Below are 13916 nucleotides of genomic sequence, written 5' to 3'. Positions count from 1 at the left end.
GGGAATTTTGTGGAAAAACAGCATGTGGGAATGGCTCTCCCCGTGCACTGCTTTCCAGCCTCTGTTCTGTGGGTTACCAGGACCCCAACTCTGCAGGAAAACGACATGCTGGGAGAGTGATTCTGCTCCAAGGGCAGCAAAATTTATTTTGAAAAGAAGTCATGGATTATTAGGATGTAGCAATCTCTTGCAGATCATGATCAAGACATGAATCCACCAATATACTAATTTACTGACAATGTATGTTAAGGAGAAATCCATATATGCAAATCTGTCAGACATGACTTACTAGTGGAGAATCTTCATACACAATTAGGCCATCCTTAACAGAAGGCTGCAGTGTAAGGCTTTGCACGGTGGTATCTCTAAAAAGCAAAATAGGAACATGTTTTATACAGAAAAATGGGAAAAGCCATTAAGCGAAAATAGCTTTGATTCTTACCGCTAGGCACAATACAAGAACTCATACAAGGAGCGGTAATATATTGTATTAGGGAGAGATCACCTTTGTGGTCACATTTGGCCATTTGAGAAGGTGTCCTGGGCACCGCCACAAAATGGCTTCCATGGAGAAATAACTGGCTGAGATAAAATAATCTGAAATAAACACTGCACACAGAGCACACTAAATTGCTTTGAAGCAACACATTTCTTGGCACCACTGACAGAAATTTTTTTCACAGCATTCTGGGAATGTCACATGCTTTGCTTGGTCTGTAAGTCGTGAGCACCAAGAAAACTGACCAGGGACTGCAGTGAGCTATGGGGAAACCATACTGTCTACCCCTCTGTTATGCTGTATTGCTAAAGAATCATACTAGATAACACAGAGAGACCCCGCAGCTAGCTTTAAGGGAAACTGGGACAACAATCTACTTGTGTGGAAAAATGCCATTAGTTTTATTATTACACTAAAGCTGCCATCCAAGCCTGAGTCACATGTAACAGCGTCAAGGCCCTGAAGAGCCAAACAAGCAAGCTTTGCCCACAGGAAACGAATGGAAACCAAGGAGTAGGGGAGGCAGCTCGCTTGCTTACTTCACATCAACCAGGGGCTAAATTTTAACTAACCTCAGCCTCTCATTTTAATGAGTAAAGGAGGTTTTTCCCCCTCTTTTCTTTCTCACAATTTTCAGCACCTCTGGAAAGCCTTAATGCTTCTTCCCGTCTCGACATTCCTTCCCCACAAGAGGTGCTGCGTATTTTCAAGAAATCCAACCCGAACCGCATGCCATTCATCCTCAGAGCACTTGCTCTATGCTTGATGGACATGTCATTTATTCCACCTCCGTTGAACTTGAAAGCATTTCCTCAGACTTTTGAAAAGCATAATTAAAAAAGCACCAGGTGTTTTTGCCACAACCTCTTCTTTCAATTAAAAAGGAGAACTTGACTATAAAGAGAATCTCCAAAGAGAAGTCTGACAGATGGAAAGGCTTTTTTCCAGAGCTGGTTTACAGTGCCCTTCAGATTTCTTTGGAAAATACACGTGGCCAATTCCTTTTTGCCTTTTTCTGTGGGTGGATCCTAACGCCACCGTAGACAAGCTTAGAGAGATCCATGTATGGAGAAGACACTTGTCCCAGAACTGGGACTGCATATTTGCCAAGTTACAGACAGCTTGGAAGAGAGGGTAAGTTTCCTCTGCGATCGTTGCCACTCCACATTTTGTTAGAGGGAGAAAAGAACACAATGTTCCATGGAGCAGGAAAGCCCCCACTCTCACACGTGACAGCTACAAGAAGACGTCTATCTGAAGCAAGTCAGAACTCCTTTGGATCGCAGAGACATTAGGATAAGGTTCGAAGGGGACAGACTCAGAGAGTGCTGTTCAAACACACTATAATGATCCAAATATGGAAACTGGGGGAAGGTGCTTTCTGCATATCCAAGACAAGTATTCTGTGCCAAGGGGCTATTTCTGCTTTCCATCGTAAGATATGACACCTCCCTCCCACACCCGGTGGCTTGAATGACGTGCATATTGGTCTGAATTTACGTACCACCAATCATTCCCATATTATACAGATGTGCATTAGCAAGAATATGAGCTTTGTGGTAAGTACACATTTGCAGAATTTGCAGTATTTCTTTGCATCAGGAGGGCTGCAATATTTTACCAGCAATGTCTCTGAAAATGCTAAGTGATGGCAGGCACCCAATAATGAGCTTATAAAAGGCATTACGACAAGGTGTTTCTCACCTATGCAGTTGCAAATACTCTCTTGGCCTATTTAACAGGTTAAGGAATCTGTCGACTATCTTGTTTTTCCCCACACCCTATAAACAAAACAGCATTTCAATTAATACAATAATGAATTTAAAGTTCTTTTCACCCAAGAAAAAGCAATCCCCATTCCCCAAAGAGGCTTTCGAATTATAGGAACCAAAATGGCTTATGTTGCGGTATCTAAAATGGTGTGTGATTCCCATTTTGAGATGCTGGGTGTGGTAATGAGTGAGGTTCCAAAACCGATCGTTCCATGGTTCCTGAGATGGGATTGTGGCACACAACATCGTCATTCCCCCGGCAGCGGGATTTGCAGATTAGCACGGCTGATCCTATACTTGTTTTTGTCAAGCCCATGGTTTCTGCTGCTTCTGTCTGGTGCCCACCATGACCCCCCATTAAACTAGTCTCAGTGGGCCCATGACCGAGTTTGTACAATCAACTGGATTAAATGCACTCCTGGGTTGGAGGCACCGTAGCCCAATAGCCCCTTCACAGGTTGTCATGCCCCTGCAAAACCGGCAGGGTTGGGCTGCAGGTGAGGGCAAGGAGCCATCCACAACCCCAAAACAGCCTGTGCATTCTGGGTGACCAAAAGCTTTCTCGGCATGACAGAACAGTGGAAGAGGAGCTAGAACATGAAACGGCTGCCTGTTAGTACTTGCAAATGGCGGTAGTTCACACGAGCCACAGTGGCTGGGCTTGGTTATGCACGTGTGGCTATCAAGCAAAGGCGGGTTGCAGTCTGGGCCAAAAGCCCCTGTGAACTTTCAAACCATGGTAAGGATTTGCTACAGCCAATCATGTTTAAAGATATACTTCTTGAAAATGGAAAATACTCAAAACATTATCTAGTAAAAAAATTAAATTCTTATTGAACTGCATGAAAAACAGTGGGATCTGAGGCAATGCAATGAATGAATAACTTAGCTAGGCCACACCTTTCCACAAATCATAATTACGATATGCAAAATAAACCCATGTGCGAGCAGAAGAGATTTTGGTTTTCTTACCTGGTTGCCAACTAAAAGAAGATGCTCTCCAAGCAAGAAGTCTTTTAGCATATCTTCCATCACCATCATATGCTGAACCATTTGCAGAATTTGAAAGAAAAAGAACAGAACAATGCTGAAGTGGTTCTGCTGTGATATGTAGCACACACACACAGCCACTGGCGTTGTTTTGGTGACATACAGCTATGACCTCAGTTGGGCAAACTTGCAGTATTTGTCTTTATCGCTAACATCCTAAGACCAGGATTGTTAGTTAGTTAGTTAGTTAGTTAGAAAATTTCTATGCCGCCCCATTTGCCGAAGCCTTGGGGCGGCTCACAAATACATCAATTAAAATATTATACAATAAAAATATAAAACAAGTTAACAATATAAAATAAGTTGCCCTGGCCAAAGAATAAAATAAATAAATAGTATTAACAGTTAAAATAACGTTTGAATAAAAAGGTCTTGGCCTGGCGCCGAAAAACAAATAACGACGGTGCCAGGCAGACCTCTCTGGGGAGCGCATTCCATAGATTGGGCGTCACCGCAGAGAAAGTCCTCCTCCGAGTACTTACCCTCCTAATTTCCTTCATGGAGGGTTCCCGGAGAAGGGCCACTCCCGCGGATCTCAGGGGGTGGGCGAGCATATATGGACGTAAGCGCTCCTTCAGGTAACCAGGACCCAAGCCATTTAGGGCTTTACAGGTCATCACCAACACCTTGAATTGGGCCCGGGCTTCAATGGGAAGCCAGTGAAGCTGATGGAGGACTGGAGTCATGTGAACATAACGCCCAGTCCCCGTCAGCAGCCTGGCAGCTCTATTTTGAACCAATTGAAGTATCCGGACCGTCTTCAAGGGTAGCCCCACATAGAGCGCATTACAGAAGTCAAGGCGGGAAGTCACCAACGCGTGTGTCACTGTCGCCAGGCAGTCATACTCCAGGTAGGGGTGCAGCTGATGGATCAGCCAAAGCTGCAGGAAAGCGCTCCTCGCCACTGCTGTCACCTGAGCTTCCAATGAAAGCTCTGTGTCGAGGAGCACTCCCAAGCTGCGGACCTTGTCCCTAAGAGGGAGTGCAACCCCATTCAGGACTAGGTTCAATTCACCCTCATCGAAGCCCGATCCGCCAACCAACAGGACCTCCGTCTTGTCTGGATTGAGCTTCAGTTTATTGGCCCTCATCCAGCCCATTACCTCGGCCAGGCACCGGTTCAGCACAGCCACTGCCTCACCCGGATTGGTGGAAAACGAGAGGTAGAGCTGGGTATCATCAGCGTACTGATGATTCTGCAGCCCACACCTCCTGATGACCTCTCCCAGCGGTTTCATGTAGATGTTAAACAGCAAGGGGGACAAAATGGATCCCTGCAGTACTCCATGGCATAGCTGCCATGGCGCAGAGCCATAGTCCCCCAGCACCACCTTCTGGAATCGGCCATTGAGATAGGAGCGGAACCACTGCAAAGCAGTGCCTCCGACCCCCAATCCCGCAAGCCTATCCAGAAGGATACCATGGTCGATGGTATCGAAAGCCACTGAGAGGTCCAAAAGAACCAACAGGGACGCACTCCCACTGTCCTTCTCCCTGCACAGGTCATCGTACAGGGCAACCAAGGCAGATTCAGTATCGTACCTGGGTCTGAAGCCGGACTGAAATGGGTCCAGATAATCAGTTCATCCAAGAGAGCTTGGAGTTGTCCCGCTACCACCTGCTCCAACACCTTGCCCAGAAATGGGATGTTAGCCACTGGTCTATAATTAGTGGCCATCTCTGGATCCAGTGACGCTTTCTTCAGGACCGGTCAGACTACCGCCTCCTTTAAAGGGGCAGGTACCCGACCCTCCCTCAGAGAAGCATTAACCACTTCCAAGATCCAGATCCCACTCCCGTGCTTGGAGTTATTTATTAACCAAGATGGGCAAGGGTCCAATACGCAAGTGGTGGGACGTACTCGTCCAAGCACCTTGTCCACATCATCAGGCCGCAATAACTGAAATTCATCCATTAATTTTGGACCAGACGGCGGCATTGCTATCTTCCCAGAAACCTCTGAGTCACTAGTAGAGTCTAGCTCGTGACGAATCTGAGCGATTTTCTCCCTGCAATGCTTGGCAAAGTTGTCACAGCAGGCCTCCGAGGGTGGAACCAGATCTTTCTTAGGATCTGGACGAACCAGGCCTTGAACCACTCGAAAAAGCTCCGCCGGACGGCATTTTGAGGAGGCAAGGAAACGGAAAAGAATTTCTTTTTCGCCACCCTCACTGCCACAGCATAGGCCCGATAATGGGCTCTCAATTGTGTTCGGTCAGATTCATCCCATGATCTCCTCCACCTACGCTCTAGCCGTCTCCCAGCCTGCTTCATCACCCACAATTCAGGTGTATACCAAGGGGAAGAGTGGGCTCTGCCCGGCGGGAGAGGACGCTTAGGAGCGATCGTGTCAACAGCCCTGGTCATCTCCCCGTTCCACAGTTTGACCAGAGCCTCGATAGGAGCACCAGTCTTGTCAGCCGGAAACTCCCCCAGGGCCTTCAGGAATCCATCCGGATCCATCCGGCTCTGGGGGCGGACCCACACAATCGGGTCCGCACCCTTACAGAGGGAGAGGCCGCTCTCGAGCACAAACCTCACGAGGAAGTGATCTGACCATGACAGGGGTGTCAGACATAAATTCCTCACCATCAGACCACCCTCTTCCTGCCCCGTCGAGAAAACCAGGTTCAGAGTGTGTCCACGTTCATGGGTTGGGCAGGTGACATGTTGAGACAGCCCCATGGCCGTCATGAAGTCCTGAGTCGCCCCGGTCAGACCAGTCTCGGCATGGAGATTGAAGTCCCCCAGGACCAACATCCTGGGTGTCCTCAACACTAGGTCCGAGATGATCTCCGTCAGCTCAGGCAGGGAGACTGTTGGGCAGAAGGGTGCACGGTACAGCAACAGAATCCCCAATCTGTCTCGGTCGCCTAACACCAAGTAGAGGCACTCCAGCCCTGGCCTCGAAGGGACTGGAAGTCCCGTGAGGGAGATGGAGGCTCGGTAAACCAAAGTGACCCCCCCTCCCCTCCCCTCCAGGCATCAACGGTGCTGAACCAGATACCCGGGCGGGCACATTTGAGAGAGGGCGACATCCCCCCCTCTCCCGCCCAGGTCTCCGTTATGTAAGCCAGGTCGGCCCCCTCATCCACAATCAAGTCATGGATGAGGGAAGATTTATTGTGGACCGACCTGGCTTTGAGCAGCAGCACCATCAGGCCCGAGGGGCGGTTAACAAGACTACCTGGAACCCTCTGGCTGGGGGCAAAGCCAGAAGGAGGGACAGGTGTCAGCCATCTGTCCCTCCTTCTTCTACGCAGACACGTTGAGCCCCCACTGCTGTAACGTCCATTGCCCGTGACCACCCCAATGGCGGCGCCCACACTCTCCCCAGGAAACACAAATGTCAACATGGCCAGGGAAGACTCCATAAAAACAAATTAAAATACAATAAAACTTTAAAAACAATCAAAAACTCCACATTTCCCCCCCAATACAAAATTAAACTCCCCCCCACCAACCTAGTCCCCCGCCAGCCCAGCCCCGCACGGCCATGAATGGCCACAAATGGCGGCGCCGGCCAGAGGCCACTGGCCCCAGGCCGCGTCCGGCGGGTTAAGCCGGCGCCCGCCCACGCGCCCCGCCCCAATCCGGCATTGCTCTCACCAGCACCGGTGGTGGGGGGAGCAGGGAGCACAGCTAATGTGGGTCAGATCTAGTCAGCTGCAAAGTTGAAGGACAATGTGCTAGTGGAGGGTTTGGCTGAGCGCAGTAGGAGGTTTCTTAGTGCACAAGCCACGAACGCTGCACAGGCCATGGTACACCACGAGCAGCAGCGCAGGTTGACGGTGGCCCTTCTGGAAGTAGGAAAGAATGTCTCCGATCGGCCGCTGGCGGGAAAAGATGGTCGTGAGGCCTATCCTGGCTTGACCTTAGCAACAGCTTCATGCTTATCCTGAGGAACACAGCTCATTTAAAGCAAAGAGGCTGGGTTCACCCAACTCAAGAAGCGACTGTGCTTGCCTGTTACCCTTTTGGTCTGTCGTGTCGTCTGAACCTCATTGCAGGGTTTTGAGAAACCATGAACTGAAATAGTGGTTTCTTCTACAGTTTCTCAGTACCATGATTGCTTTTGTGTTGTCCAAACTGGAAAACACAACTCGTTGTGGTGCACAGGCCAGAAACGCACCGCTGCTTGGCCAGAGCAGCTTGCTGTCACTCTTGCCAAGTGGCTAACCAGAGTTTTGGATTCCAGAAGGGTTCATCCCACCCCTCCCTGGAGGACTGAGAAGGAAGAAAATGGTGGACAGGAAGAGAGTTACCATGCTAACCCTGATCATCTTGCAGGCACGTCTGTGTAAAATGCTACATGTGGTGGAAACAGCGCAGGATTGCTTGCTGCGATGTGTATGAGAGAGTTTAAATAAGCAGAAGGCATGCCAAAAGTCTGCTCACATATCCAACAGACTGCACAAATTCGCCTGTAAACGGGATTTTTAATGGGCATTCTCTCCCACCCTGCCAGTTGTTCCATGCTTCCAGTTGTTTCTACGAAAATGTGTAAATCTGTCAACTTATTTATTTATATACAGTACACTGCACAATGCCATTTAGGCCAACCTATACAATAGCTCCTCTGCAAATAATTTTGAAGCAACAAAAACAGCAACCGAGAACTATGACAATCCTGGCAAGGAAAAAAAATAGGTCATTTCAAGTAGGTCAGAGCCTACGGAAAGGAATAAGAAACTCTATGTAACAACCTTTCCTTTCATTAACACCTTTTGCATCACCATCTGCAGACACCAATATATAACAAAACCCAGGGTGTTATTAGCTCCGATGCTGAAATAAGTTTCTAAAACCCCTCAGTATAATTTACGGCAACATTATTTTCTAACACTGCAGTAAACAAAACATGTTCCTGCCAAGGGATTATCCAACCAGATCATAACTGGGTGAGGCGGATAAAAGATGAACAAGTATTCTGTGCATCCAAACAGGAAACACACAGGGGCAATAAACAGGCACAAGTGAGAACTCCTGCTCCCAAATAACTTTACTGATCAAAGCAAATCCTGATGTTAAAAAAGCGATCCTAATAAATTTTAAAAGAGCAGTTTTTGAGTCACGCTTTGAGTCGTTACTTTAGTGTCAGTATTGCTGGCTTCAGTTCTCAGATCCTGTTTCGCTTTGCACTCTGCCTATCCTCTGAGCCTCTTGCTCCTTAAACTGCGGCTAAACTAGGAAGTTTCAACTTAACCGCTTGAACCAGCCGTTCCTCGTGCTAGGGGACGGCAGGATAGATCTGAAGTGGACCGACTTTCCTTGCTTGTCTGAAGACGGTGGCCACAACATCCCAGTCTGGATGCCATGTGGGGCTGTGGTTACTCTCCGACTTCCAGGAGTCACTGTGATTTAACCAGAGAAAGGAGCGAAGTGGCTAAGCAGAGGGGCGACGGTTCCCTGGGAAGGGATTTGCTTTGCAAGTGCTCCTAGTCAAACCACCACCAGCGGCTGGAATTACTGTATTTTCCGTGTATATGACAATACTTTTTCTTAAAAATATTTGCCTAAAAATGGAGGGGCGTCTTATACATGGGAGACTGGGAGGAGAACTGCGGTTGCGAAACTGCCGATACCTTATCTCTGCAAACTAGCCTCATGAGCGAAACTTCCGATTGCTGAGACAAGCTAGCGGGTTTCCTCCGATCATGAGCCTTATGGAAGTGACGTCAGCTGGTGCTGTGCAGAGCGTGCAGACCGGGGTCCTCAAGCTTTTTCAACTGGGGGCCAGTTGAAGGGTGGTGGCAGCCGGTGCAGGCACACTCGGGGGGGGGGGGGATGGGCACAATTGCGGGCGCACTCAGGGGGGAGACTGGCATGATCGCGGGCGTGTGCATGTGGAGGTGGCGAGGCAGTGGGCGCGCACACGCGTGGCGAGGCAGCAGCTTGCTCACTTGGAGAGCCTCTACATGGGGGCGTCTTATAGACAGCAGAACACGGTAAACACTCCAGTGCCCTTTGTCCTGCTCAGGTGAACAGAGAACAGCAGGCGAGACTTGAGCTGACCACCGAAATCAGGACCGACGGCCTCAGCAGACCTCTCAAGGTGGTGTTTGACAACATCCTTCCACAGGAAAGGGTTCAGCAGGAAGAGCGGAATTTGCCTTTCCACCTCAAGTACCCATTTAAAGAATAAAGTGGTTTATTACAAAAAGCCTGACGGTCCCTATGCAGTGGGAGTCTGGCACTTACTTGAGTATTTTCATAGAACAGAACGTCAGGCACTTTCATTCTTTCGTGCGGGTTGTACACAGGAATGGAGACGGTCCCAATCCTCAGGACCCCTGAGTTTACTTCACCTGGGTATTTTAGATAAATCAAGCATTACTCATTGTAGAAAGACAGGGAACATTATACCTGTTAAAAGATGAAACCGAAATCTCTGATTTTAGTAAGGTCAGATACTAGTAAGTGCAGAAAACGTAGTATTTAGCAAGAGTGATTGCTGTGGTATTTTTTGAAGGGCCATCTTACATGCTGGAGTATATGCTTAGGCATATATAAAAGCCAAATAGAAAAACAGCTTCTGGTGATTTCAAATCAGCACTGACTTTTAATTAAGACTATTTATTTGATTTATATCCCGCTTTTTTCTTATGAACTCAAAGCAGCTAACCCCACCACTCTCCTCCTCCTCTCCATCTTGTTGTGGTGGGGACCACAACAACCCTGTGAGGTAGGTTGGGCTGAGAGTCTGCAACAGGCCCAAAGTCACCCAGTTGGCTCCATGACCGAGCGGGGACTCGAATCTGGATCGTCTTGAGTCCCAGTCCCACGCTCTTAACCACTACGCCACACTGGCTCTCTGATCTACTAGATCTAATAGTAATTTGATCAATTTGTTAGTTAGCAGTAATATCTTGAATGCGGCCTGTAGTCGATGAAGGTATTCAATTTAGCATATCATAGGACAACCATGAAATGTACATCTGCTCCACACCACCAAATTCTGCCTCCTCTTCCTACTATAGCAAAGCTTGGCCTTGTGTGGCACTTCAAAAGACCAGAAAGTTATTCCCATCCAGTGTGATAGCAACATCCAACACATGCAGGAGTAACGAGCACGCTGTCAAGCTCCGCACGGCCGACACTGACAGTCCAGCAAAACAGTGGCAGCCTTGCTTCTTCAATTTACATGATTAGCACAGCTCGTCTTTGCGGCCCAAGGCAGACGCTTAAGCCCTCAGGATCACTTTGGCCCAAAGCCTGTTGAAGATGAAGAACCGGCACTGGAGGCACTGCAGACGGAAATGTTTCAGGAGTGATTTTGCTGCAGGAGGCGGCGGAGGCGGCAACGGAGAGGTTGCAGGCCTTGGCCAACTCGCCTCCCGAGAAGCCAGTGCGGTGCAGGAAGCAGAAGGGGTGGCCATGTAACAGAGGAAGAGCAAGCAAAACCCCCGTTCAGGGGCCAACTAGGGTAAAGCACATCCTCAGAATATGAGTTTCGCACTGCACACCTGGAATTCTAGAGAGAAAAGAAACCAGACCACTGAATCATCCCCCATTTTGTGTGTTTATCTTGAAACTCGGTTTAGCAGACTGTGGGGATAGGGTGGGCGGTGGGTCAGCTTACAGCCAAGGTCTTTTCCCTCCATTTTCTGCATTTCCGTGGGGGTCGTTTCAATTCCAGAGTCCAGCAGATTTTTATGCAAAGCAGATTTCACAAGATTGGGTAAAAACCTATTGAGAGAGAAACAGGAGAATGGTGATGTTCTGAAACAGTATCTATGGATGCCCTGTGGTACCTCAGCTCACGCACTTAATCCGTTCCGGGACTCTGGTCGTGACCCAAACTGATCATGAGCCAAGTCAAATTTTCCCATAAGGTTCAATGTGAATAAGGTTAATCCGTTCTGTAACCATTTTTTTTAAATCAGAAAAATGTGAGGCAAAGTGACAAAGAACAACAAAGATTGCGGCCACCTACCCCCCCACCCCGAGCACGCCCGTGATCGTGCCGGTCATCCCCGTGCCGGCGGGAGAGAGACGGGTGTGAGCACGGGCACAGGGGGTGTGGGCGCAATCATGCCAGGGGGGCGGGGATGGCCGAGATCGTGGTTGCGCTTGTGCAGGAAAGATGGGTGCCATCTCGGCCATCTCCGCAGTCGGGGGGGAGAGCTGGAGCGATCGCAGTCACCACCCAATGCAGAGTTCACGACCTGAGTCAAAATTTTTATGAAATGTTTGTTCGCGACCTGTGAACTGAGACGTTCGTGAGCCGAGGTACCACAGTACTTCTTTTACCAGAAATAAATTCTGTAGTTTGGGGTCCCAGAATATCTTTCGCATACATGCTGCTAGGATGATTCCAGGCACACGTGTGTGTCTTTCTTCGTTTTTGTTTTGCATAAGTATGGAAATTAGAAACTATATAGTGGCACAGCTGAAATTCTCATGCTTCTTTCTGCTACCTCAATAGTAATTCCTGCTCCAAGTATACAGAATATACAACAGAAGTTGGTGAGTTAAGACAACAATATCCAGAGCAAAGCTTGTCTCTTTATAAGAAATCATAAGCTTGTAGAAGAAGCCTAATGTTGCCTCTGCGTATTTTGGACAAGCAGAATGAAAATATTGTCCTTTTCCCTTTCCCCCTCACATTAGAAACCTCCTCAGGCTGGAATAACAGACCTACTGCAGTCTGTTATTCACTGAGGCTCCCCCGCTTGCTAGCTGCTATTATTCGTATTTGAATGGAAGAATTCTGGCAAAATGATTATCTGATGTAATTTACTGTAGTAGTAATTACAATCCCATTCCTGCTTTGTATAATGTTGGCAATTTTGTCCTGATAGTCTTGTAATCCTATGCGGGAATTCAATTAAACACAAACCTCGCAGCTGGAAAGCAACGTGTCCTCTCTGGGAATTTCAAATTGTTAAATAAATAAATCTCACTGCTGGGTGAAAAGCAACTCGCCATCATGCAAAGCCCACCTGGAAAGACACGCTTTACTGACAGCATGGTAGAGACTCTCATCTGGGTAGCAGGACAGTCGGCGGCTAATTCTCAACAGCTGCCGGGTAGACAAGGACGACACCAGTGACTGCGCCTATCCAAAGTAAAATGAATTTAATCCGGTATTTTGCAGCCGACAACAGAGGAGGGGAGCCTGATTACACGAGGGGTAGATCTTTCAAAGTGCACTGTTCTGTTCTCTGGGGTACGATTCCAGAAGGTCCTATTCTGTGGCTCAACACTGGTGGTGCAAATCTCTCTCTCTCTTTTAATTCCAAGGCACTGAGTAGCTGACAACGTGGGAGAAAAAAGGCACACCGGAAATCCTCAGCTACGAAGGTGTAGATATTAATGGCAAAGCACTACACTGGCGCGAACATTAATGGTGGCTGAACAGGATTCCTTCTCAACGAGGATTTGAAATCATAGTTCGAAGCAGAGTTTAGCAAATTTTGTTCTATTGTCATTTGGTCACCAAGAGATGGGAGAAACTTTAAACAGCTTAGCAAGTGAACAAAGTTAAAACTTGAAATAATTCTCCTCCTCAGGCTGGGTCCTCCATACATTATCCAAAGTCTAAATCTAACAAAGAAGAACTGAACAAATCTAATATCTTGCAGAGACACCCAACCGCAAGATACAGGCCACATTTAATATCAGGATTACTTCATATATTTAGCACACTGGCAATGGTGCTTTGCTCCATCCTTACCACCTTATGTAAGAGCAAACACGCACCTGGCATCCTGTGGGGACAAAGAAGCCACGCTCGTTCCCAGTCCTACACAAGTCACTCAAGACGGAAGACCTAAGGCAGGCATTTCGACTCCCAGTGCAAGCGAGTTATTTATAATTCTCTCTACAGATAAACTGTCACAACGCATCTGCAGGAATCGCCCTTCAATCCAGACAGTGACTCATTTCTGAGGTAGTAGACTCTGGACATTTTAAATATTATCTCTATTGAAAGGTTCTGCTTTTTAAATTCTCTGTAATTACATGTTGCTAATTAATTTAATACGATGCCTGTTGAGGCCAAAATAAGTGCACCAACCCCAGCATTCCCCAGACAGCCATTGTGGCCAGTGGATGCTGGGAACGGTAAGAATTTTCCCCTCTAAGCATGTGTAGGATTGTGCCATGGGTGGACACACACATGCACGCACACACGTCCCCCCTCCCCCCCCCGGTGAAGCTCCTCACACATTTTTCAAGGCAGATCAGATTTAGGCATTAAAAGGATAAACATGAAAAGGTTTTGCCCTTCAAAGATACCATCTTGTCATTTGTTTCCTCTTTAAGTGCAAATCATTAAGAATAAGATAATAGCATTTTCTGACTGACCCTTATTCTAGTTTGCAGCTTTGTTTCCACCAAGAAGTTCTAATAAATCCCTAGGCAGAAGAGCTGACAAAAACATTAAGCACTCTACTCACAGTGTCTCAGTGAACTCAGTAAATAGTGAAATGACACTACCTGGTTTCACAGGGATTTCCTGTAAGAACATGCCTGAATAAGTACCTATAAGGACCTTGAAGGCTGTCACAAAGAGCAAGGTCAGGATCCCTTCTTGCTAATGCCAGAGTGTAGGGCACAGAATAATCAAGTCAAGCTGCGACAGCCCAGGT

At 47.7% G+C, this 13916-nt stretch overlaps 1 protein-coding gene across 2 annotated transcripts in view; it reads right to left on the bottom strand.

The window, feature by feature from the left end:
- VWA8 (von Willebrand factor A domain containing 8) overlaps positions 1-13916 on the bottom strand; it is a 66715-nt gene that overhangs the window by 33820 nt on the left and 18979 nt on the right. For both annotated transcript variants that reach the window (XM_044448198.1, XM_044448199.1), the window contains exons 16-21: positions 12267-12382; positions 10904-11010; positions 9523-9629; positions 3244-3315; positions 2204-2280; positions 290-365 (exon numbers count right to left, since the gene is read on the bottom strand). In XM_044448198.1, the coding sequence (XP_044304133.1) occupies positions 290-365; positions 2204-2280; positions 3244-3315; positions 9523-9629; positions 10904-11010; positions 12267-12382 (555 nt within the window). The remainder of the gene's footprint in view (positions 1-289; positions 366-2203; positions 2281-3243; positions 3316-9522; positions 9630-10903; positions 11011-12266; positions 12383-13916) is intronic.

This window comes from Varanus komodoensis, unplaced genomic scaffold (assembly GCF_004798865.1).
Source record: "Varanus komodoensis strain SLA01 unplaced genomic scaffold, ASM479886v1 scaffold54, whole genome shotgun sequence".
Taxonomy (NCBI): Eukaryota; Metazoa; Chordata; class Lepidosauria; order Squamata; family Varanidae; genus Varanus; species Varanus komodoensis.
The sequence above is the reverse complement of the archived record's forward strand: the minus strand, read 5'-3'. Positions and strand labels throughout refer to the sequence as shown.